This window comes from Echiichthys vipera, assembly GCF_963691815.1.
Source record: "Echiichthys vipera genome assembly, chromosome: 7".
Classification (NCBI taxonomy): domain Eukaryota; kingdom Metazoa; phylum Chordata; class Actinopteri; order Perciformes; family Trachinidae; genus Echiichthys; species Echiichthys vipera.
In genome coordinates, this window is record NC_139832.1 from 13,986,622 (window position 1) to 14,014,586 (window position 27,965).

The 27,965-nt window shown below is 41.4% G+C and overlaps 1 protein-coding gene across 1 annotated transcript in view; it reads right to left on the reverse strand.

The window, feature by feature from the left end:
* syt7a (synaptotagmin VIIa) overlaps window positions 1-27,965 on the reverse strand; it is an 83,090-nt gene that overhangs the window by 32,557 nt on the left and 22,568 nt on the right. The window contains exon 2 of the mRNA XM_083916683.1: window positions 9,660-9,763. Coding sequence (XP_083772809.1) covers window positions 9,660-9,763 — 104 coding nt within the window. The remainder of the gene's footprint in view (window positions 1-9,659; window positions 9,764-27,965) is intronic.

A 27,965-nucleotide genomic window follows, 5' to 3' on the forward strand; every position in this document is an offset into this window, starting at 1 on the left:
TCAGGCCCATCTTACATCCAGTACATGATTAAACACTGCAGCCTGCCCACTCCGCTCTGCATCTGCAAATCTGCTTGCCGCTCCCTCACAGAGAGGAACACCGAGTCACTCGACTAAGTCACGAGTGTTTGCTGTTCTGGACCCCAAATGGTGGAACGAGCTCCCCATCGACATTCGAAAAGCAGCAAAATCTACACATTTTCCGCCGCAGGCTAAAAACGCATCTGTTTCGACTGCACTTGGGCTAAGGAGATGAATTTTTTTTTTTTAAAAGCACTTATATACAGTATAGCACTCTATAGATCGGCTTATTTGAAGCTACCGCACTTACTCAATAACTTGCTCTTCTGGTTGGTACCCTAGTTGTTGAATGCACTTACTGGAAGTCGCTTTGGACAAAAGCGTCCGCTAAATGTAATGTAATGTATTGGTAGTGGAAAGGCAGTTATTTTTTTCTAAGTAGTAGTGAATGTCGTCTGACATTATTTAAAGAAATGTGTTGACTCACTAGATAGACTTGTGTGCAGCATGACTCATGTGGATGTCAGACCCCTCCCACTATCTCTGCTATAACTGTTTTGCAAGTGCATCGTTGCTGCATCCAGGGCTTCGTGTCGCCCAGGACGATTATCTATAGCTTTTTTCCCCCATAGCAGAATGTTAACTTGTGCAGCCAGACCATACTACAGCTGGAGTAAAGATTAGGCAGATCATTTAATATTATGAGAGGTTATGGTGTTATATGCAACTTGTGTGATGTTGTTACCAATAAAAATTTAAACTAAAGACTAAGGGTAAGAGCTTATTGACCAATTTAAGCTGCATGCGTTTTGTGCTGATGGGCTCGTTGACATGGGATATATTGTATTGTCATTTGCCAGTTGTTAGTTATTTATTGATAAGAGACAAATAAGCAGTATCATTAAGGTTCAGTCAGTTTGAGTCTTACATGCATCTTTAAGGCCGAGGTTCTCGATAGACAATTTTTCTAAAACATTCAAAATGTCTTCATAAACACAAACCCATCGAGCCAGGCACTAAACATGGGGAAAACAGATGCAATCAGCCAGAGGTTATGCATGTGTTTCTGACAGAGGCTGCCTTGACTCAAATCTATGTATGATGCATGCAATGCTCATAAATAGCAGAAGCATATGGAAATGCAAATCCTGCCACAGTTTATACTGAGCTTCAGGACTGAACAGACAGACTGATGATGACTCTATATTGTCCAGATAACACATATCATTTCAAACTACAGTCCACACCTTGGATATTGTGGCTTTGGATATTGTTGGACCTGTTACAAAGCCAGAGTTGACAATAGCACTGCTGAGCAAAAATGATAAAGCCCACGATGGCACCACTGAGCAAAGATAATATCCATCACACACAAGGAAACAAAACCACTCATCTACTGTATAATCAGCGCCAACCTGAAACAGAAAGGTCAACAAATGAATAAACATTGATCTGACAGGAACGACGAGTTAAACAGCTGCATAGAAGAGGGATGTTTGTCATTTAAACATTGACTTTGAGACTAACAATCTCTTTATAAACAGACACGGAAGTCTATAACTGAATACATCACATGTTCTCAGCCAACACTTTAGAGACCATTCATGATCTTTTATAGCTTCAGGTGTTATGATAGTTGTTATCACTGGTGTGACATGCTGGCTGAAAACATTATAGTACCGCATAATCCTGTACACCATTTTGAAAAAACAAAGATGAATACAATCCACCATCAAAGCTTCACAGCATCTGTATGCCCAGGAGACATTGACTCTTCTAAGTAAAAAATTTACATACGCACACCGCATTAAATACCATATTGTTGTACAGCGATTTCTGGGAAGGCAAAACTGTCTGGATCTCTGTCAGGCAAAGACAAGCTATCAGAGGAAACTCGTGCATCATTCAATGCTATCGTAACATTTTCAAGAAGGTGGGAAGACACAGAGAGTGAGAGTCCAGTACAGAAAGAGAGGTGAGAGCTGAAAATAGAAATCAAATTTAAAACAAAAAAAACAAGATTCAGAGAAAAACAAGACAAATAGATGGGAAGGAGTGACAGGTGCGAAAAAGTGAAGTGAGAGAAACGATAACTGACAAGACGTCCTGAGAGTATTAGATGTGAAAACAAGAAACGGATAGGCGACGAGTTCCACAATCCTCATTTCTACAAACACACACAGAATTATGCAGCTTCAGCACCATCTCCTCCACCTTTCCCCCCATTCATAACAAACACTCGGCTTCCATCTGCAAGGGAGATGTGAAAGCTGCTGGGATCCATAGTGATGAACATAACAAAGCTCACCAGCGACACAGACAAGAAACTCAGAAAATGAGCTCAATGCCCCAAATGAGGTAAAGCATACCACTGGGAGAGCAACGAGCAATTTCCCCCCTCATCCTTTGCTCAAATACTCTTGAAAATACTTAAGTCCAATTTAAACCAGCCGTCTTTCTGTTAAGTGACAATAGGGTTTCACATGATTACAGTATTCAGAAATGTCTGGCACTGAGCCATGAGTTCAAAATAGCTCCAACTGATATGATGAACCAATTATGAGACAAATCACAGCAAGTCTCAACTTGGATTAAAAAAAACAACACTTTTTTACAATCAAACCCCAATAGAGTGTGTTGTAAATGACATTACTGAAGTCTAGTAGATGAGCAGAGTGTCAACATAGGCAGGGTGCTCAAAAAGCTTGGAATAAAGATTGTTTTAACAGCAATTTGAAAACATTACTGTTGGCCGCATGTAGCGCCTCTATAAGAGGTCTCTCTTGGTCAGTTTTTCTATTGTGTTGTTCTTCTGGATGACGGCTTTTGGCAAATCTCTGATGCCCCTTTCTGCCACAGAGACAGCAAAACACATCTGGTCACACTGCCATGACACAGACGTGGATTAAAGTATCCCCTTAATGAGTTATAAATACTTAATCAATGGTTACGCTAATAACAACTGCAGATTTGTGTGTTTACTTGATGCTTCAGTTATTTTGTTATTTGAATGTATCAAAAGGGGAGAAAGGGCCGCTGAGGCTCCATACACAGGGGGGCCAGATTTTATTGCTACGGGACTGCAGATGAGTGAGAGAAAGAGTTAGCACTGGACTGCCCAGGGTGATGCTGAGGGTTTTCTTGAAGAATCCAGACATCAGAGGAGACAGAGTGAAACCACCGCTCTCTCTCTGTCTCAGTTGGCAGTGCACTGCCTTCCAACACCCAGCTGTGTTTGTTTGCTGTGAATTAGCAGGCAGCAAGAGTCTACATGCTCGCTCAATATTACCCACATCACACCATAATTAGAGAGGAGTGCACTATTAAAATGGTCGTCCGCTGCTAAATCATCAGGCGATCGTTCGTTTTCAGAATCTGTCAAAACAATCTTCATTATACCTGTGTATTTGTGCAGAAGTAACTGACATCGAGATGCATGTAATCACAAGACCCTTTCACACGGCCTTTTCGCTGTGCCGTCTGTGGTGGGGCGTAAAACCATGGCGGTCTTAGCTGGGCTAAGAGGCTAGTTAGGCCACTTCAACGGGAAGGGAAGCCAAGGGCGTGGAGAAGAAGTTACTCAGTGTAGTGTTGTTATCGACAGCGCTGCTGGGATTATTATCTTGAATATGACTGTTGAGAAACAATGATGTAAAAAAAATAATACTAACTTAAAACTGGAGTACATACTTCTTGAATGGTCCTTTAGAACAATTAAATGCACAAAAAGCCATATTATTAGTCTGATATTTAGACGAATAATTGCCCAAAAGGCACGAACATAGAGGTTTTGTTCGTCTGTCTTTCTCTTTAACAATCATGCTTAATAAAATGCATAAAGCTGGCAATTTGCAGGTCGGGTCGGCTCCGAGTGGCTGATTAACGGTCTGGATCGGCTCACACATCAGATGCCGACGCCTCTTTTGCTTAACAACAAGCTGCTGTTGCGATGTTTACTTCATTGTAGGGCTGTTGCAGAAACTCTGTGTACAAAGGGCTACAGAGACATAAACTTGACATATCACCAGGAACACTGCCAACACTATCTGTCATTTAAACGCGACAGGTGAAGGCAGTTTTTTCTAAATATCTTCCCAATGGATATGACAATTCTTCATCAAAATACTGCAATTACTGATTTCCACATCTTCTCCCTCCTTTGATTTGAGGATCATAGTAATTATGCCATATAAATGTGAACTCCAAATTCCCAGTTAATGCAACCCAAATACTGAAGGTTGTTGATAGAAGCCCAACAGGGAGGCTATGAATCTGATCTGGTCCAATCTAGACTACACTCACAACTATGTCATGGATCAAACGGCACAGGGCTCACAGGAACAAGCAGAGGGTGTCTGAATGCCAAACAGCCACTGCTGCTCAAACAGATGTTAGACGCACCACCTCTGATATCTGAAAATCCCACCCAACACCTACAACATGAGCCCCTGCTGACAATCATCAGGCCCAGAACACATGTGCTTACTAACCGTGATGTGATCTTTTGTTTGGTCGTTGCTGTTACCACCTTTGTCTCCAATTGCAAAAAAGAACAGAATAAATACAGACACGAAAACGAACAAAAACAATCAATACGGAAGGATACTTGCTGTAAAAAATGTTACTTATTGAAAGTGATATTGGCTCAGCACATATTCTAAAAATGTCATAATGATGCATCTATAATAAGCAAACGCGACTCAGAAGGCAGCAGAAGGGGACGATAGCATTCAATGCACAGTTTTTCCAGGGGGCTTAGATAACAGAAAGCCAAGCAGGAGGGAGGCTTCAGGATGACTGCACATGAGGACTTTTAAAATAAAACCCATCGCACTGGTTGCCAAAGCTAAAACACCGAAAGCAACACTCACCCAAAATGTCTTGTCTATTAACCTATGAATCATAACCAAAACTGGCATGGGCCCACTCGCAACTGACACGTGAAGCTTTAGGCAAACATTTGTTCTTATGAAAGCTGACACTCTCAAAGAGTACACTCGGACACATCATATATTCAAATGTTAGACGTGGCCTTGCTTGTGGTAGCTTTATGTCAAATGAGCATTAACTACTGAGCACCAGTTTACCTAATGAGATCATTTTGTGCATAGAAAATCATCCTGCATGAATTTAAAGGAAAACTAAATACAGTATGCATCTATAATAAAGGGGTTCTCAGTTGAAAGTAACCGTGTGTATGCAAATTATACTGTATATACATTCTAATCATGTGTTCAGGGAATATAGCCCTACCATGGAAAATAACAGATAAAGAGATCAAGGGAGATGAGGCAGGGAGACAGTTTCTGTAACGCAAACAGATTGCATAGCTGCCGTGCCTTCATGGTTGTTAGTCACATATAGAAAACATCTCACATCTTAAGGATGATGATATTAATGTAAGAAAATGCTTTTTTAAAAAAAACAAGATTACTATTTGTGCTTTGTCAAAGTGTCAGCGCGTTTGACTGCCGTTTATTTGTCGCACTTCATTATTTTGTAAATCAAGTAGCTGAATTTAATGCGGTTTCACACCAGTGGGCGGATGACATTTTCCCCAAAGTAAGTGGTACGACTACAAAGGACTTAATTAACATCTTAATGCCACCCTGCTAGCCCCCACCACCACACACACAAACAGGTAGGATGCACTGATACGAAAGAAAAATAAGACATGCACAAACAGCAACTCCACTGAGACAGAAGCATCTTGTGTGCAAGGATGTGCTGGATGGTGGCCTTTACAGGGTCATGTGGCCAACAGATCGCCAACCTATCCCAGGCCGCCCTTGCTCTGTCACAGGATGGAAATGAGATCCATTTACAGCAGTGCTCTGGAGAGGACCTATGGCACTTTCCACGGTGCTGCTGGCAGCAGAATCACCTCCATCCACAGCTGGAACCTAAGAGTCATTCACCGCTTCATTTATTTTAAAGTGGAATATCAAATATAACTCGATGTTCCAGCGAAGCAGACAATACAAAGACTGTGCTGTACCTCTGTCCCATTTCAGCACAGATCATTTCCTCCCTGTGGTTCATATACGTTCTAACTGCAGCGACGAGTAATCTACAGTCACCTTCTGGGGATTCAAGCAATGCAAATGACATAAATTAGAGGGGCATGTGGTGTGCAGGGCTGGCTGCAATGCTAAATCCTGCCATCTGTGGACCAATAAGTTTCACAGCAGTGCCACGGTGAGCTGAAACAAGTTCGAGCCAACATTAAACTTGAAATATGTGACCTGTGTTCTGGGGTTGTACAAGCACCGGATGAATCAGAAATCTATTAACTCTAAAGGCATGCAAATCTAAAAGAAAGTCAAGTGAAGTCGCACACAGCCGTAAAGCTCTGTCTGCCTAATAAGTGGTTGCATCCCTTTAATCAATCACATTTCATACCACATTATCACAATGACATGCCCTCTGTTAGAGGTCAGCCTGCTTGATCTGTGTCCTGTTACTCCTCAATGGATGGACTGGTACTGATGCTGAATCAGCACAGTTTACCATTGTTGGAGCTGTGTCCGTCTGAGAGATTAGTTTCTAATTAGTTTGAGTCTGCACTGTTGTGGCCATATGGACACTGATGCAACTGTGGCTATCTCTACAGTAAAATGCTGTCATGGAAAGTAAAAGGGAACTGTGGTTAAGTAGCCTGGGAACCAGACGAATCTGATGAGCTGAAAGCCTGGACACCCTCCCCTTTACCATTTATTAATTAATTTAATTTGCGTTTATCTCATGTGAGTGGGGATTAAGACAATGACTGACAGAGGAGCTCCATAGTTACCACAAGTACTTGGCATCCTACTGTCAAACTGGGCAGCACTAATCAAATATGAATTAAGATTCTGTTACTGCATTGCCTATTTCTCGCCTAAAATTCAATGTACTGTCTAAAATTCAGTGTACTTTTTAGCTCTTTGTGATCCAACCAGGTTTTTTTCCTGCTTATTGGTCAGGCTTCGTCGTCTCTTAAAGAGCTCATAGTACCGTATTACCCGACAAGATCACTGCGCCCTGAGAATGCAGGGCTACTTGTCGTTCCTAGAGTCTCCAAAAGTAGAAGGGGAGGCAGAGCCTTCAGCTACCAAGCTCCTCTCCTCTGGAACCGACTCCCAAGTGTTATTCGGGAGGCAGACACTGTCCCCATATTTAAGAGTAAACTTAAAACTTTCCTTTTTGATAAAGCTTACAGCTAGGACTTACGAACCCTTAGCAATGTTGTTATTTTTAAGCTGATTTTGTTGTGCTTAATGATGCTGCTATAGGCCTAGTCTGCCGGGGGATAATACTTTTCCAGATACTCTGAGCTTCTCTCCTGTATCATTCATGTCTCATCAATGCATGTTACTAATTCAACTTCTTCCCCGAAGTTGTTTGTGCTTCGTCGTCTCTCAGGTCTCAGCTGATCGTGGTGGTGCCTGCTGCTGTGGTTATTAGTCATATATACTATCATTAGTCTTATGAACTATGGAATTTGTAGCCATAAAAACACCATCAGTGGTATGTCTCGCTGTGTCGTAGCTGCTGTTGCTGCTGCTCATCATTGATCATGTTTGCCACCATAATTATTATCATTTTCATATTCTATCACCTTAGCTGTGCTTGTTTCTACTATTCTGCTGTATTAACTGTCATAACATATAAGCCATATTCACATTACTAAAGATATTATTATAGTTACTGTTACTTTTGTGGTTGCTTGCATCTCTGGAAGTGTGTCTGTCTGTCTGTCTTTGTCTCTCTATCCATCTGTCTGTCTCTTCTCTCTTTCTCCTTCCTTTTCTTCCTCCCCAACCTGTTAAGACAGATGTCCGTCCTCCATAGAGCTGGGTCTGTCCGACGTTCCTGTCTGTTATAGGGAAGGTTTTTGTTGCCATCGTACACTATGGGGGAATTGTTGGGTCTATGTAAATCATAAATAAGTCATAGACTATACCTACTCTCTAAACTGTCCTGAGATAACTTTTTTCATGATTTGGCACTATAAATAAAATTGAATTGAAAATTGAATTGAATTGAATTGAATTGCTTCAATATGGACCAAGCTACGTCGTTCCATTGCTATCTATTGCTATCTATCAAATGGCATCAAGATGCATTTTGTTCTGCACTGTTGATAACGCCCCTTGAAAAGAGAAAATTAGACATACCAGACACATGCATTTGAAAAGTAGTCTGGTGACGATATGCCAGTAGCTAAGAAAACATTTAAGTAATCAACTAATCGATTAGTCGACAAATTCTTTGCCGAATAATTTATTTTACGGAGGAAAGCTCTATTTTGAACTAATAATCTGAATCCGCAAAGTAATAAGTAACTAATGTTTCCAAATAAATGCTGTGAAGTAGAAGCATAAAGCCTAAAAGATGAAAATTCTCAAGTAAAGTACCATAAAATTGTTCTACATTCGTCCACTGCACATGTGTTTGCATTTTGTTATGTTTTTTACTCCACTCTGTAGTTACCAGATACAGGCACTAGTTATATTTAAGATTAAGATTTAACACAAAAACACATGATAAATTGTACAAACATTATTATTGATTGCATCAGTGGTTCCAACCTCTTTGCAACCCCTTATTAAAAAAGCAGCGTCATTGAGGCTCCTTGTCATGTTGTTTCAGGCGTCTATAAATTATTAGCAGTTCCACCAAAGAGGTCAAATCATCCATTATTTCACAAAAAAGTAAAGGTTTAGTTCAAAGTCTAAAGAATTTATAAAAATGTGTAGCCAAACTTAGTTTTTCCACTTTCCTCCCTCATTATCATTATCCACAGTTACTGTATCATCTGACCCTTTGAATGGGGCCTTGGACTAACTGTAAATAAAGTAGTTTCTTTACTGCTTCTTACAACTGGCAAATGACGACAACAGGTAACTTGCAACAGGCCAACGTCCAATCAGCCACAGTTGGCATCAAATGTGTGCCATCTGCTCTAAGCATGCGCGTTGTTGCTTTCCATCTTAAAACTATTTTATCCAGCCACTGACCTAAAACCACCAGAACATTAATTTATTTACTTTATTTGTATTTTTATGCACTAACTGACAGTGGAGATGTTTTATTTATGTAAAGGAAAACACCAGGTAATAATTTATATATACATTTATAAATAAATATAAAATATAATATGTGTATATATGATGCAAAGCAACTTATTTTATAATGTCGTAATTCGCAAAATCTCAGATAATTATTATTTTTTGCTAACAGTGGCCCTGATACGGCATCATAGTTGGCAGACTTTTAGTTATTATTGCCGCTCATGTATTTGAGCAACTTTTGCTGCGTTTATTGAATCAAAGCGGAGCCTCAACATCGCTTCTTCTGTCCCCTGCAGAACAAGTGCTTTTCCTTACTACTTTAACTTCATTTTGCTGATTATACTGATGTACTTTTACTTGAGTAGGATTTTCAGATTTTCACAATATACTGTATGCACACATTGTTATATATCCAATGCACCAAAGTGTCTTTTTCAAGTAGAAACACAGTAGAAAATGTATTATGTATTATTAGGGCTCCATGATTATAAAAGCATGTTAAGATGGCAACAAATGTGACTGGGATCAACAGTATATCTGTTAAAGAAGCTTGTGTATGTGTGTGCATGTGTGTAAACTCACCAGCTTGCGTTGACACCAACCACAGACGCCACAAAGAGCCACAAGCCAAACAGCACACACTGTCACTGCGAGGGAGACCAGGAACACACTGAGGGACACTGAGCCTGTACACATAAACACAGACAAAAACGAGTGATGCTTTTTTTGCATTCATGTAAAATAAAAACATGGGATTTTTTTGCTAAAGAGCTGATTGTATGCCACAGTAAATCATGTTGTCAAAGGGGGCAAACCAAAACAAAGCTCTAATTTAATATCCAGACAGAGCTGCTTTTTTTACATTCTGTCATAGGGAGCTGAGAAATACAATCTCATCACTACCCCCTTCGTGCCAGAGCATTTCAATACCTCTCCAATAAGGGCTGCAGCCAGGCATCACTCAGTTGCACACACATCACTGTCATGGTGTCACAGCTTGTTAACTGACAAGTTGAAAAGTGTAGGGAGGAGGGGGGAGGGAGAGGAGAGAAGGAGAGGCTGGGCTGACAATACAAGAGAGCTCATGATTAATGGGTATCAGTAGATGCCCAGTGAGAGAGGTGGCTCTGGAAGTGAGTCATGAAAAAGAGAGTGTGTGTGTGTGTGTGTGTGTGTGTGTGTGTGTGTGTGTGTGTGTGTGTGTGTGTGTGTGTGTGTGTGTGTGTGTGTCTGAGAGAGACAATTCACACCTGCACCTGTGCGCCTGCATGTGTTTACATGCTGTTGCAGTCAGTGGATCTATACCCGTGAGCACTTTGCGTTTCAGGCTGCACACTTTTAAAAACTAGCGTTCATATTACAGAACTAGGATATAAAGCCTTGCTGAGCTTTGATATTTGCGCAGCGGACAGGATGCTAATGTATTCAAATTTGCGATTTCCCTCTGAATTCTGATTCCCTAATATACAGTGATAAATGGGTGTCAGAATGCATTTTCTCACCGCTGAGTGACAAACGCTGATAAACACCCATGCTTTCCTTTCAATAATAGGGTTTGTCTTCTCCCCAATTGCTGTCTCCTTCCCTTCCTTGGCTTGTCACATCTGGCCTTTTCCTCTCACTCCTCCATTGGATGTTTGCTTTATTCTCTACCTCGCTATGTCCTCTGGGAACAGACTCTCAGAAAGGAGGCACGGTGGTGACTGAACTCATTTCATATGGAAAATAAGAATAGGATCAGCACTGTATTCCTCGGTCTTAACTCTGCTGCAAAAAAACATTTTAAGTCTATCAATCAACTTATTTGTCACATGAAATCATATAAAAATACAATTCCAGTGAAATGTAATCCTTTCAGTTGCTTCAGTGTGTGCATTTCTACAGTAATAATATGAATCAGAGTGCTGGCATGGTGCATTCAGTGCCTTCTTCCCAACCTCAACAGGGAGAAAAGGCCGCTTTGACAGGTAGATCAGGATGATTACTGTTATCTGGTGACAGTCCTTTAAAATCCCATGAGAACACAAACTAGAGTGTGACTGTAACAAATGAACCACTTAGTTTGGGCAGTTGCACAGAAATGTGTATGGAGGTGGCAAATAAAGGAAACTCTTGGACTGTGGATGGAGGTGAGTGAACTTTAGCTGTGCATTGAGTCATCAGTAAAACCAAAATAAACTGTCTTATTAATTTTACCCCACTCTGCACTTCTTCTGTTGATTTGCTTCAGTCATAACAATCAAAGACACTTATTTATAATCGGCATGCAACACTGGAAATGGCTGTTAACATACATGATGTAACCAACTGGTATTTTTTACCTGCAAGGGCTGGATCTATTGCAGAAGTTAATATAATAAATATTAAATGTAATAATAATAACTATGTTTTCTTTCAGCTAGGAATGAGCCCTTAATATCTACATAGGGGTCTGCTTTCACGGAGCGCTGTGTTTCTACAGTAACCCAGGACGGACAAACCTAACACTAGCTCAAGAGAGGGTCTTTCACGTTATTACGATACCTGACGGCCAATGTAGGTACTAATATATGCCTGGAAAGAGAGGGGTGAGGAAAAGTTTACTCACACAGTTGGTGCAATCTGTAACCTTGCCGCCAGAAACCAATAAATCCTAAATGCTGCTCTTTTAAGGTGGTTTCGGACTGCAAACAGTTGTCACCACTGCCTCCGTTAAGCACAGCACCAACGCTTGCTCTACTACAGCGATTCAGAGTGATTACAATTCTCATGTACGTATGTGTCATTCATCTCCCTTTAAAACCAGTCAGCGATTTTATGACACTTGGCGATGCCCTGTGGAGTTTTCTTGTTAACAGAGTTTCTATTTACAATCAGTGTTTGGTCAACAAATGCGTTTCCTTACTCAAAGCATCTGCAAAGCAACATTTTTTTCTGAAAGGTTTCCATTCATGTTTAATTGCTAGCAGTCTCCATTTTTTTTTGCTACACTGCAGCGTTTCTTTATTTGCATAACCACCACCTGTATGGCTGTGGAATAGTGCTAAGTGAGTGGTAGTAATGTGCATTGCATCACCTGCTCGCAAATAAAATGGAGACACCCCCAGTGGTCCAAAGCTCCATGAGGTACCTTAAACAGGCACAAAGTTTTCTCACTGGAAATACAGAAATAAAAGGGCGGCATTTTCTGTAGAATTACCTTTTGTTTTCATTGAGCTTCAATGTTTTAACAAACCTTAATGCTTTCATCTCGAGAAGAGTTGATGTGAGGTGCATAGAATATATGCAAGCAATTAACTGCACGTGATACGAGTTTATCTCCTGACAACTGCTCCAGATTGGAAACCACTCGATCCGACTTGACTGATCTTGTTCTGATCGTGAAAGGATCAGTGTAATAGTCGTTAGAAGTGACCCCTTGTTATTTATTTACAGTCAAAGAGACTGCTAATGGTAAAAAAAGGCACGTCCATGCCCTCCCGAGAATGAGAGGGTCATTGAAACACAGCCAGCTCCTGAATGATGAATAACACTGCTCATACACGTTCAGAAATAGACAGGGTATATACTCTGATACATGCATAGAGAGGTCAATAAAGTTGAGTCCATTAGATACCTTGACATCAGCATGGGCGGCAACGGAGGCTTAACTGTTCTCTCAGCTATAAGGACATATATGGTAGCATCAGTGCTAAGTGGCTCAGTGATGGATGCTCTGATTTCTGAACAGCTTAGAGACTCAGGTGGATCCGTAAGAGCCAGCAGCTGATGCCGGGCCCCACGTCCTGTGCTCTCTCTGAAGGTTGGGGGGATGGGGCGAAGGGTGGCATGCTTTATGATCTGTGTCGGTCGCGAGAGCTGACAGAGTAAAAAGCCTCCAAATAAAATGCAGCACCCAAAGAGGCCACGGTACGGCACTCAGTAAATGGACAGCTGGATCCCCACTCCATGAAAAATATCTTCCTTTTTAACAGCTGCAGAGAAGCACTGTGCAGGCAGCGCCGAGGAATAAAAGGAAGGAAATACATTGCGTCGAGTCGAGGTATTAGGGAGATATGCAAATCTTCAGCACTATAGCTGTAGAGAAAAAGAGGCATCATTAGAGTAAGAGAAGCCTGCACTACACACAGCTATCACAGCACTCAGGGAATTCAATTTAACTTTCTCCTTGAAAAACAAACAAAACCTTGAGCTTGAAATACTTAAACAGGTGACACATTAGCGAGGGGAAAGATAAAACAGCGTTTGGATGCTGGAGGGGGAATAAGGAGACAATTTCACTTGGTGCTGAATGAGAACTGCTAATGTGACATGTAGTAATCTTCATTGTATTCAACAAGGCAAGGAATCACATCTGAAAAAGCATGACTCGGTAAAACTGACAAGTGAGCTGAACAAGCCATCGGACCCTATGATCAGAAGCCTTTAAAAGTCAGAGCACTCTTGAACTTAAAAGCTGTTTGTTGGTTTGGATTTCAGTGGCTCTTTTTCTTTTATATGCACATAAAAGAGAAAACAAATGAGACTGCACTGGGGTGAATGGCGACGATGATGGTGTGAATGAGCTTGCAATAAACCCTCTCACTGAAGCAAAGACCGAGTTGTGCCGAGGTTAAATGTGGACATTTAAGAGTAATGCAGAGGCAGAACTTGAGGAAAGGTACCGCCTTTAGTGCTCTTGGTGCTCCGCAGCACCGAGTACAACAAGCATCACTATGGTAACACAGAATGGGACTGTACATGTTATCTGGCCCACATGCAGTGAGCTAAGCCAAGCAGAAAGGGACCAGTCCTCAGGGGTAGAAGAAATTGCTAATTGGACAGGCGGAACTGGAGCAGTGTCCAGTCAGCAAAGCTGCCATACTGCATCTTTATGCTCTGACTAAGGTGGAGAGGGCAGTGCCTCAGAAGCTCTGGGTGCAAAGCTCACAGCCTCATCGCCACTTCAAAGTCCCCTCTCCTTGTACTGGAGTCTGGGTTCTGGCCTCTTTATAGCCACGGAGCTGCTGTTGGAGTAATCCTCAGATGTCTTTACAGTCCGTCCCCTCTGAGGCACAATCTGTGTGCAACAGCAAAATGCTACTTAGTATCACCATTTAACTGGAAGCAAGTGTTTCAAATTGCTTCCATCTCCCTTCTGGCTCAATTCTACCTTGCAGTTTTACGGAGGGTTATTGCTTTTGTTTCAGAGTTATTTCTCAAGACAAAAGACCGGGGGGTTGTAAACGGCACATGCATTCGAAGGCATTCAATCTACATATTCTCACTTCGCACAAAATAATAAGTGTGGGAAGAGCGTAAAATTGATTCAAGAAGGGAGATGTGCATAAAATGAATAATAATAATAATAATGGTGGTTCCAGGTAAATAATCTAATTGTCAAATAAATAAAATGATGAGGTGACTTTTCACACAGTGTATGACAGATGATTGACAGTTCTCTCTTCCATGCAGACATCACTGTGAATCCCACAGCCATTTGGACGGATGTACCATCTGGATTTAGTTGGGGTTTTTTTTGCTTTCCAATCACAAAAAAACAATGCCGCTCTGAACATCACATATGTTTTCCACTGTTCTACAGCTGCAGAGTCATGAGTGGGTTTATTAACAGATGTACACTTACTGTACATAACTGTGGTATATTTTTAAAGCACAACACACCTTAGATGGAGTAAGACATTTTCCAAGCAAACCTAAGTTTATACCTATTTCAGTGGGTTATGAAACTCCACCAGAGTTTTGGGTAAGATTGAGTCATCTTTCATTTTTCTACTGTAGCCTATGTTATTGTTTCACAATGAAAGAGCTGAAACTGTTTAGAAAGTTTTTTCAGGTTGGTGCTTTCAGTGCTAATGGGAGCGTCAGGCATCCATTACTGTACTGAACAACAGCAAAACACACTATTGTTTTTAAATGCAAGAAGCTACACATTTACATGATCCTTGTAAACACATCCATGTTTGTTAACCGTTTGTGTTCCTGAGATTGATTTTGGCAACTCTCACTAATTCTTGGATGTCGGGGCTTGCCACCACCCCTTTATGTTATATTACGACACAACGGTGAAACAAAACAGACAAGTTAATGTTCTCTGTGATGGATTAGCTATCTCAAGCAAGTTGGCAGCAAAGGTCAAAAGCAAATTGATCTGGAAGGTATGGGAAACATAAATTTGTCTAAAAGGCTCCGGCATGCTTTGGGAAATTGATGGTAGTAATGTTACACAGTGAAGTGACAAACACAGTTCTGGTTCTGGGCCTTTTACCACTTACAAGTCCCAGTCCACAACTGAAGGGATGTGTAGAGCAACCAGGGAAATTTTGACAGGTGGAGAGCACCTGTGGTGAGAGCGAGTGTCTCTTTAGGCTACAGGGAGCTTTGCCTGTCCGCTGTCCCTATATGCTCCCTGTGGCTCAGCTGCAGCACTGCTGTGTTGTCACAGAGGCTGTTTCACAGCGAGAGTAAGAGGACTGCCACCCACGTTCTGTCTGCTCTCAGAAGAGGGATAAGATCCATCTCAGCTCAGTGACAAGCCGGGCTGGAGATGGACCAGAGAGAAGCCATGTGACACATGCCTGGTGTCACCTATAATGGCACCATCATCTTATTAGCACCTCTGACACTGAATGGGTGAATCATCCATAAAAGCCAACAGCATCTGGACACTCAGGGTGTAAGTGAGCTGAAGCTGTTGTAATGTTTTAATATAGTCCCAAGGGAACAGAATTATTATTTTACTGACTGTCGTACAACCGATTATTACTCAGTGGCCATTTTATTAGGTGAAGTCTGTTGTAACACGATACATCAGTTCTGCCATAAAGTCTACCTTTATGAAGTTTACAGAGTATTCAGTTTTTGGAGACATTGTCAGACGTGTGTAAATTTAGTTATATGCTCGTTATTGAGGTCACAGTTAAAAGACTCCATTATATTTTCTGTCCCATGAACATTCACGAGGTGGGCAGAATATTAGAAACACCTCTGAATATAATGCAGTGCGGTAACCTAACTATGACCTAAATAATAAAACAGATCGTTGAATTAACACCTCAACATTATAGGCATATAGTGGTATAAAGTAACTCAGAATATTTACTCAAGTGCGCAAGTTTGAGGTACTTTACTCAAGTATTTCCATTTAATGCCACTTTATGCATCTACTTCAGGGAAACACTGTGCTTTTTATTCCACCACATGTTTCTGATAACTTTAAATACTTTGCAGATTGAGATTTATAATATAAAATATAATCAATAAACTGCCGCCTCACAGCAAGAAGGTTACAGGTTCGCATCCCGGCCTGGGCCTTTCTATGTGGAGTTTGCATGTTCTCCCCGTGTCTGCGTGGGTTTCCTCCGGGTACTCCGGTTTCCTCCCACAGTCCAAAGACATGCATGTGTTAGGTTAATTGATGAGTCTAAAATTGCCCGTAGGTGTGAATGGTTATCTGTCTCTGTTCGTCTCTATGTGCCCTGCGATAGACTGGCGTCCTGTCCAGGGTGTACCCCGCCTCACGCCCGATGTCAGCCGGGATTGGCTCCAGCACCCCCGCGACCCCGACCCCGGGATAAGCGGTTGAAGATGAATGAATGAGATAAAAAAGTTTTGAACCCTGTGGGAGCACAGGGTTATAAACAGGTATGTAAGGTTATTAAAATCGGCTCCATCTTTACCCGCTGCAACATAATTGTGATGAACACATTATGTATCATTAATTATAATCCTGTCATATAATACAAAACATTCTGAAATGGGTCATTTTGCATAATGAGTACTTTTACTTTTTCTACTAGAATATATGTTGAATATTTTGCTGCTGATACTTTTGTAATTTTACTTAAGTAGAACATGCAGAACCTGTATTATTTTTACTTCTACTTCTTCAAACACTTATGTACCTAATAAAATGAGTGTATATGAAAAGTAACTTACATATATAACATGCTCATTTTTGTCCAGCACACTAATATTCCTATGTGGCTTGGGGAACAGTACATTTAATAATGTATGAGTCCTTTATATAGCTTAGATATGCTTTGGCGTAGACCATTTTATGTATTTATTTAAGTAACAACAAATATAATCCCATATAATACCCACATTAATAAAACATTTTAGAAATACATAGATATTAAAATGGTTTTCTTATCTACTGCATGCTAATGAAAAGTATTCAGGAGTGTCTGTGAAAAACAACCCAGCTCAATGAAATGACTGAATGGCTTTACTTCTGCAGGCGGTATGACACTGTCAAAATGACAGACTGCATTGAGAATAATGAATGTGTGAGTACTGAATATTTGTCTTTTCAGTATATTAAAGAGGCATTTACAGAATCAGTTCTCTTCGATTACTTCTGTACTTCTTTACACCACCAGTTTGGGCACCTATCAGATGATCCTTTTCCTAAAACCTCACCCCTTCATATTAATAATTGCTGCGTGATGTTACTATGTCGTATATTTTCGATAAAAAAGGAAAGTCCTCGTTCCCAGAAATTGAAATTAACACAATGATTTTGAACTTTCTTGGAGGAAGTTTAATTAAATTATTGATGAGTGATAAAGATAATAATCTGGTTACATCCAATTCTCCTGATCAGGACTTTATACAGTATGCATAGTCTTGATATATCACATAATCTGTCAGTGTCGCCCCCAGCCTCTGCCTCAGAATTAACTGGTCAGATTGAAATGGATGACTTTCATATGTAAGGACTCAACACATTTACCAAGGACACTCTCCGCCTGCCTCCACACAGGCCCAATTGTTTTCCAATTTGTAAGTGCCCCTGCCTCTTTTCAAACACACATTAATAATGGATTACAGTCATGTATCCCCGGATTAATCTAAATTATTACTTTAAAAAGTCTAACTCATCTGCCTGATTGGATATTATTGTAGTGGTGCACATTTGTGGGTACAGTTTAACATCCAAGCACATATTAAGGGAACGTTGATTACACCAGATCAGTCAGCATTTAAGAAAATATTTAGAAATTTGAACGGTGATTATTCCTAACTTAGAGTCTAGAGACAGATCTTCTCCTCTTTTCCAAGAACTCTTCCCACTCGGACAAATGACAGTTCCAGGAACCTGATGCACCTGAATGAGCTTCTCCTGTTTACTGGCCCCAGAGCTTTGAGATGTTACTGCTTCCTCGCACATTTAAAAAAACAAAAAACAAAACCCTATTACTCACCAGTCCCACTGATGCCCTTGACTTTATTGACTTAAGTCCACATGGAGGCTGTTGTACTCTGGATGGTGTTCATTTCAGTAATGAGCTTGCCAGCTTCAAACAAGTCAACCTTAACTAACATTATTCTAGGTTAATGGGCATTAAATTGCCTGTATGTAGCCTATTTCACTTGTTGTGAGCGATGTTAGAGTTCACGATAAAACAGCTCCTCATTGACTTGTTTTAGTGCACTTCTTCCCTTCTGTCTCCTCCTTTCTCACATTTTCACTATATTCCTTATTTCTCCAATTGATCAGTCACTAAAGCCCCGTCTACACATATATATTTTTTAAAAACTGATATTTCCCCTTTACATTTTGGCCTCTCGTCCCCAGAGATTTTTGAAAACACGTTCTAAAGTGCAGATTTTTCAAAAGTCTGATTATTTATCTTTGTGGAAACAACAACATCGTCTCCTCAGAGCCCATTGTTGCTTTGTGTGGTGAGCATGCGCCTGAAACAACAGCAACAATGGCTACCGGTATTGTAAGGTAACGCTAAGCACCACCTTGTCGTCCGTCCACACATATGAGTAACATTTTGATTTAGCCATAGCACCCTGGGTAGCGAAGCCTTTCAGAAAGATGCTACATAAATATCAATATAAACATCTATTTGCCGTGATCATTTGACGAGTTCAAAATAAAAATGGCGCTCAGCTTTGTGTATTGACCATAAAAATATGCTGTGTCCCAAATCGCGCACTGCAGTGACTGTACTGACATCCGTGCACTGTGTGCCCTATGTACTGACATGATCAGTACACTCAATTCCCCCAGTGAGTGTTGTCTCAAATCACACACCTCGCACTTACCGGAAATGACGATCGTATTTCTTCCGTTTATTTTTCCAAATCCTTTTCCAACAACCCGCCTGACTCAGCACACGGCCGAAAATCCTTGTGATTCTCGTTTTACATTTATCAAGTGAATCTAGTTGTTGCGGCTCTGTTGCGCTGTTGTTCCGCCATTTTCCAGTTTGAATTAAGCCCTACCTAGATAAAATTGCGACAATTGGCCATTTTTGAGTGCGCGACACTGCATTTTATCGACTTCCAGCGTGAACGCACATCCACCCTCAAAAAAGCCAGTTTGAGGGTGGAAGTGCGTGATTTGGGACACAGCAATAGAATAAGTTAGCCCATCTACATGCACATCCTGCACGTTTTTACCTTTAACGTTACAAAAGGCATTTGGGATGAGGATGAGTTTAGCAAAGGTAAAACTGGCTGGAGATTTTGGAGTTAACTTCCCAACAGAGTCCAATAAAGAGCAGGTTTTTTCACGTAACCTGTAACCTCACAAACTAATAGAACCTACTGCAGTCAGTTAATGTTATGCTCCTTTGCTTGAAAGTTACACCCGGTTACCGCTGTTGGCATTTAGCTAGTTTGGTAGACATGCCAACGTTTGCAGCTTACATTAGAGCAGATAAACACACCGTTTAATCCATTCTTTACACTTTTTGTTTTTGCATTTAAGCATTTGGCTAGTGGCCAATTAGTCTGTATCTGCCCTGTGACTGACTGGCGTCCTGTCCCCTCCCGCAATCCTCAAGCAGCTATAGCCAGTGGATGGATATCTTCATCAAGGCTGAAAACGATAATAGCCCTGTGAGTTTTGCCAAACATTTTTGCCTGGCTTTTCTGACTTCCTACACCCCCTCAATGTTCACTTTCTAGCACCTTCTTCTCCTCTGCGCTCTAATGGTTATTGCTGTATCACCTTTACCATCTGCACGGAAAGTTGTGTTTTAGCTAATGCCTTTCTAAAAACTAAAAAAGGGTACAACTGCATGTACTTAAACACTAATAGATTCTCTTCCACTTGACACTGCTTAAGCACAGTGACATGAGTGGGAACACATGCGCTTTAGGGATGTAAAGGAACCAAGAAAGAGAGAGAGAAGTGCAAGGAAAAGCAGAGTGGGAGTGAGGGAAGAGGGACTCAAATGTAATGCTATTGAGGAGCAATTTGTGAAGCTTGTGCATATGCATACAGGCCTACAGTCCCCATCTACCCACATCATCAGCTCACTGCTGGTGACATCAACCAAGACAAAGAGGTCTCGGATGCTCCAGATGTATTATGTGGGTGGCATTATAAAATCTAATCCAAGTCCAAGTCAATTGTATTTGCCTAAGGATACAGGAAAGTCACATGCATTCACAGTATGTGTGTTTGTGGATGTGCTTTTGTATCCATGTCCAATTTCCTGTGCTCCTCTTCACATAATAATATCAGCCTAAATATTCTCGCTCCATCAAAAATGGGAAAACAATTATTAAGGGTGTAATTAAAGTATTGGCAGGACAAGTGCAACTTTAATTGAATGACAGCTAAATGACAGTCTAGTACCAGCATCTCCGTTATGGTTTTATAAAATCTCATCAAACACCACGCAACTACACAATGGGCTTAGCTTAAGACGTTTACGTGATTATTCAAGACCAAAACAGACACACATCTGTCAAGCAAAGTTCATGTGAGAAAGCCAGACAGACTCCATTTGTCATAAATGAGTAAATCCAGATTCATGACTACCTGGAGGACACTACCTTTGCTTTTTTCATTCAATTAAAGACTGCTTGTAAAAAGCGTTTTATTACTTGCCCTGACAGACCAGGCAGTAATGACATAGGACCTGGCAAACCCTCGCCTCTAGCCAGAGGTTAGAGTATTGACTCAGCCACAAACCCAGCCAAAGTCCTATCCCTTAAGAGTCCATAAAAAAAGCCAGACTTCACGTGACCAGCTGCCATCGCTGCGTGTACCCGTCTCTGCATCTGTACTTCCGCCTTTCTTTCTTTGTATTTCTGCAAGTGGCACTAACCTCACACTGTCTAGCTTGTACCCTCGGCTGGTGTGATGACTGATCACTCTGCCTCGCCTGTGACCACAACCTTCTCACAACTGGTGTCAGGAGTGCTGATGAGGGGGATGTTAGCTCGACAGCGAAGGGACGCCGAAAAGGTTCCTCTGGAAGAAGAAATGGGTGTGGCCTTGTCTCTGTATGTGCAACAGGTAACTGTAAACTGTAATTTACACTGTCACAGGAGTGCAGAGGTAGAACAGGTAAAGAGCTATACAGGCTGCATTATATTTGCTCAGTGGCTGCTGATTTCATCAGATGGAAAAGAGAACCCCATCTCTCCAGTGTCCACCTTTCCTCCCAGGTGACCTTTCTCACCAGCCGTCGTGCATTAACGGTAAAGCTCCACGATGTTCAAAGTGATCCTGTCCTCTTCAGTGATGTGGACTGAGCAGAGGCCCCGGGGAAGACACTACATTGGCTCGGTGTCACGAGATTTAAATACCCCTCTGCTTTTAGACTCCAGCTGGACAGACACCACGGAAAATAACTCTCATTAGCATCAGCCAATGTCAATGAGAGGACAAATTAAAGTAATGAAAAATATCCTATAACATCTACTGTTGCTTTTAACGTATCAGCCTGCTCTGACTCATAAGTGGGTTCCTTCCAAAAAACACATTTAATAATTAATAATAAAATGTAATATGCTTCTTGTTCCCCGGAATGAAATTTGTACGTTTTGCAGCTTCCAGCTCTGTATAAACAGAATTTGCTCTTCGTAAGCAGAGGGTCATCCTAGAAGAGCATTCAGCACTGCTGCCTGTTGCTTTGCCTCTCATTGGTGTGTTTGCTTGTATAACAACAATTTACAGGTGGGTAGTACCCAGCAGACTGAGACATATTGACAATGCCGTGCAGCTGCTTGCTTGCAGCAGGATACGGTTAAGGGCTCATGGGAAATATAGTTTTCCACAACTACTGGTCCTCCTGGCCTCCACTTCTGCTGGGAACAGCCTGTAATTTTCCTTCCAAGTTAACTCAATTACACAGCACCTGAGGACGTTTTAGCCTAGCTCCATGCTGTAATAGCTTGTCTTAATTCTTCCTCACAAGCATATTAATCATAGCTGTTGTGGAGATATGAGCTTGTTGCTGCGGCTGTAGCTGCAGTCGATATCACCTCGGAGTTCAGGAGTGGCCATAATACCTGCAGCACCGTGCAGGATGTCACTGTTTGTCACGTCTGATGTTTTCCATCTGTCTGGCAGGGCAGCAGTGAATAAATGCCAGACTTGGCTACTGCCATTAAAGCAAGTGACACACACACACACACACACACACACACACACACACACACACACACACACACACACGTACACAGCTCTCACACCTACTTGACATTATCACCCTTACATCATGACAAGGGTGTCATTTGGCCAACTACTGCAGGCGTAGCTGAGGGGGGCAATAATAGAGGGAGTGTTTCGGCTTGAGAGCAAAAAAGAGAAGAGATTCAAGTTATTACTGGAAATCACCCTAAGTGTCTCTTTGACAGGGTAATAATGACACACACAGTATTTCCACTGCAGATATATGATTAATTGTGGAAAGCATGTTCAAGTGTTGTTTTTCATCACTTTCACTGTTTACTTGGTGCCCTTTTGAGAGTTCAGGGCGCTGTGTTCATCGGGCCACCCTGACCTGAGCACACGCAAACGTCACAAACAATCTCACTGGCATAACGAGCATTATTTATTGTGATTGGAACGGAAAACAAAGACGTAGAACTAACCTGATCCATGGCTGATTTATTAACTCTCTTCCACAGAGCTATAACTCTGGTCATGTGTAATGGGCCAGATTGAGTTGGCGAACAATAACGGATGCTGTTGAGGCAGCCTCTCAGCCCTGCATCTCTGTGAGGTCTGTTAAATTACTAAAAGGACAAACAGGGCGATTGTTTGATTTGTATGCAACTTGACCTTTAAGCCGATTGAGGGCCTCTTGAGAACACAAAGCTATCTAGGAACAAACAGCGACTCCTGTTAGATCAGTAGAGAACATTTTGTGGGATTGAACTGATCATCTTTCAGTTTAGTTCGGATTGGTAAAGAACGTTTGGAGGACATATTTAGCTACCCTGCTAGCATCATGGAGTTTGCCCCTCACTTTGGTTCAGAATGATATATCTCAACAACTATTGAATGGATTACCATGAAATCTGGTAAAAAGTCCTGTTCCCCTATCATGGAGAACCATTTTCATCTTGCATCATGAAAATGTTACTTTGTTCAATACTTACATTACAAAAACAATTTATAATTTTCTAAGCCTCAGCTGTACTTAGTGCTAATTAGAAAATGTAAGCGTGCTAAGGGAGCGTACCTATGTTCCCCGCTTTGTTTCTGACCTTTTTAAGGTAAGGTTTGTTGACCTTTTTAAGGTCCGATGTTCCTGCTGACTTCCCCGGCAAATAGGCCTATATAGACCCTAACACTACCCCCTAACCCTGACCATGACCCTGACCCTAACTGTAACCCCAAACCCTAACAAAATGCCAAATTAAATCAGCAAAGATAGAGGCTTATGGAACATAGGGATGACCCCCATGCTAACACCCTAAACAATAGATGGACATGGTAAACATAGCCTACCAACTAGTGCTGTCTGTAATGGCTCTTTAATGTTTTGAGTGAATCACTTTGAATTACCTTGTTGCTAAAAGATAGCGGAAAAATAAACTTGCCTTTCTTCAAATCAGCATAATTAGCATTAGCATTTATCTCAACGCACCGCTGTGTGGTAGATGTTAGTATGCTGCCATCAAAAAAGAAATATTTTGAACACTGCTACAATGCAACGTCATAGTGAATAAATATGAGATCAAACACATCAATAATCAACTTTTTATTAGCTGTTCATAGACTCATAAGTAACAGGACGTAACTCTAACCAAAACCCTGTCTGCTAACTTAAGTGTTGACGCTTGCACAGTATGCCAGTTTTGTTAGGGTTAGGGTTAGGGTTAGACTTGTTTGCTACGTGCTAGCCTCTCCCCTGCTGTGCCTGAGAACATCCTCACAGAACTGCTAGCCTGGCTGTAGACTCCTACAGGTAGATAAAAAATATGTTACATGGGCAGTATTACATAAAAAAACTACGCACTAAAGTTAGTTAAATAAAATAAATATTGGATCAAGCACTTAAGTGCTTTGTGGACATTACGAGACTGAACACACCACTTCTGTTACTAAAATCAGTGGCTATTCACAAGTAAATGGAATGGTTTCGCACAAATAACTGACAGTTATCTAATGCCTATGTGTAAAGTGGTTAGCACTATACCCTTTCAACACACTAATTGATGCAGAAATGAAATGTAAGGTTCAGGGGGGAGTATGTTTATGTGGGCATGTGTCCATGCCTATTTGTGTAATTGTTAGAATATGTGCCGCGCTTAGCCTGTGGATGTGTGTGATTCATCAAGCTTTTCTGGAGGATTCCTGTGTGGGCTGAGAGTCGGGGAGAGTGGGACCTGAGACGAGCGAGAATAGCATGAACAGTACAAAGACGTGCGCTTCCCTTTTGGACCCTTGGCCCCTTGTCTCCAGTGACTGGTGGAATGACAAGTGCCATTTCCAAAGCGTTTCGGCGTGATGTTTGGTTGAGTGGTCATAAATGGATGATGTAACAATATGTAGGGGGAGGGATCTGAAGTGTCACTCCTTCCTGCATCTGGCCTGGAGAGATTGTGAAAACCTTTGCTCCAAAAGCACCCAAAATAGGATTAGTCCAGAGCACAGGACTGCCAGCATGCCCTACCTCAAGGCTGTGCTAGTCTGGGGCTGGCAGGCTGGAGGCTGGGAGGAGGGGGGTCACGCGTATGGCTGGCTGTATAGCCTGGCTGGGGGAAGACAGTGAGTGAGCATGGGCACGCAGGCTTACAGATGCTGAAAGCTTTTCATTAGCCTGCTTTCCACTGCAAAGCCAAAACAGAAAAGGCACGGCTTACTCATCACTTATGTCATTAATTTCCCCCCTAAAACAACTGTGAATCTTTTTGCATGTCGTTGCTGACAGTTTGCAGACAATGATTGCCAAGTGGGTCACAGTTTGATAAGAACAAATAGTGTTGAATATTACATATTCTTTCTTCCTTTTTGCAGCTGGCCATGGTTCTGACACATCCTACTTGGCCTTAATGTTGTGGCTGGTGGCCCATAATTCTGTCAGAGAACACAGGTGTTTTATGCTCTGTTCAGACCAACTGTATCCAGAATGTGTCCAGATTGAGCTGCAAATCACACTTGGCATCAGAACGTGCCTAAAAGTGACTACATTTCTTCCTGGCTCCCACTTGATTTTGTCTGTGGAAAAACTGCAACCACTGCTGCGAAAAACAAATTTGTGCTCAGCAACAGAGACGAGAAATGCTGTTTGGTACTTCCCCTCATGAATTAACTTCCAAACAATGCCCATGCTCTTTGCCACAAACAACGACTTGTCATACTGTATGCATGTTGTACAAAGTTGAAGATGACCCCACGGCCCTCACTTTCACGTTACATTGAATATGCAGTCACATGCATCACTGACCACCTCGGAGTGCTGTTTGAGCGATTCAGTCCCAGCAGAGCCTCAAAGCTGTGTGGGGGTGATTACACCTGTTTAGAGCCGCTCACTGGTAAACAGATATGATGCATTTGGTTCTAAATGCATGCAGAGCCTCAGTAAGGAGTGTCAGTCATGCACATAGCCCTGAGATCCAAGCAACGACCAAAGTCTGCTCACTTTTACCATGACGAATACATGTAGGAATCTGGGGACCTAAGCATGTATGTGATTTAGGGCTGCCCCCTGGTAGCTGACTAAGATTGCTTCTTCATTTTTTATGCTGAATGACTTATTTCCAAGAAACTTGAACACACAAGATTTCACATAATGGTTTTGCATGATTTTTTGAGGAGATACTCAGTTTTACAGATCTGCCGATTAAATCAACTAATCGATAGGTCTTTAAAAAAGTATGTAAGCGTGTTAGTGGACTAAGAATTTCTTTAATCATTAACAGCCCTAATTTGATGGCATGTCTGTTTTTACACTGAAGACTATTGCATGTAGTGAAATATAGTCCATTAACGCTACCATGCAACTGCTGTTGGAAAATACTTAAGTACGACCTTGAAATGTGATTATTACAGTATGATAACTGGATAAAATTTTCAGCTACAGAGATTTCTTTCAATTACGTTTCATGCTAAGAAGTATGAACAGAGTGCAACATCTGTAAGTAAAAAATATGCAGGTGGTTCAACAAGTGACATGCAGGTCTCCATTCTCATATCAGATTGCAAAACAGCATCCAACAAGTGGAAGATCGAGTGCATACGGTAACATTGGCCTGATATTACAACTTAACATCCAACAGCACCGCCTCAAACCAATGAAACAGCACGACAATGGCTGCACGCATCAGATTTTCCTTCCTCATCACTGGACGCAGTAATAACCGCAGGTCATGGTCATACGCTCCAATATCACCACATATATTAAAGTTCGCAAGAGGTTATTTTGAAAGCCTAGAGCGTCAAAAGATTGTACATGTTTGGTTTTGTGTTTTTTTACACTTCAAAGTGAGAAATATTTGATCTGTTGCTCTACTAGCATATTACTAATCTATCTTAAATGAAAGCCATATTTTTAAAATAAAACTTAATTTATCACTCCAAATCCTGGTCTTCTTCCCTCTTCTACCTAAACCTCACACTCTCTCTTGATAGATAGTACTCTAACAGCAGGTATTTTATTGTCCACATCCAGTCTGTCAAATCTGTCTGGAGAACATTACACAAAGTGCTGCTGCAAACAGCATGTAACAAACAGAGGGAGACGGAGAGGAGAGCGCTGTGTTTGGAAGAAGAAGAAGAAAAAGAAGAAGTTGAAAATGGAACAGCCAAAAGGATGCAAAGATGCATTTTCAGTGAACTTCCCAAAGCGATCACACACTTCTCTCCACTCCCAACCTCTGTCATTCTCATTCTGTCCCTGTTCTGCATGTTTTTTGAATTTCAAAGGTAATCTTAAGTAATACTGACCAGCCGTTTATGAGATTCAAATATGACACAGAATCAAATATTTAGTTTTATTTTATTTAAACTAAATAGCATATTACATCATATTAATATTTCAGAGGAGTAAAGGAGCAAGTGTGAACGTGGCTCTGGGAGTCGGACTGAAACAGAGGTGAATGCAAAATCTGTCTGCACCGAATAATAATATCACCACTGTTATTAAAACAGGGCCCAGACACCAGCATGTAATGCAGCACGAGGGACTGAAGGTAAATACCACATATACATCACATATGTCACTGTGCTTACAGTTTTGTAGAAAGCTTATACAGCACAAAGTGCTATAGATCCATGTATAGGCTCTGCTGTATAACCTTGGGCGACTCATGTTTTATACATGACCCTGTCTTGGTATGTCTCGTGTCAATAGAGCCCGCGTGAACGGTCCTTAATGAGGTTTGTCAGGCGCTTTAAGAAGGAGGAAGACTGTCGGAAGACGCTGGGAGCCACATGCCTGTCAATCCTCAGCCATGTCTGATGTGCAGTCATCGTGTGTTTGCCTCAGAGTCAGAGCCTGTTCAGTGGGCGATCTTAGAGCGCAGCCATCATCAAATATTAACTGTCATTTTCAAGGATTGCTACTTCTAAAACAATCCTAATTATGAACGTTCTCCCAGTCCGGCATCAGTTTCTCACAGCTGCTCTCATGCGTCCATTTTACCTCCTCTAGCTACATCGCCTCTCCTTGTGTATTTCTGGCTTTTTGCTTCGTTTCT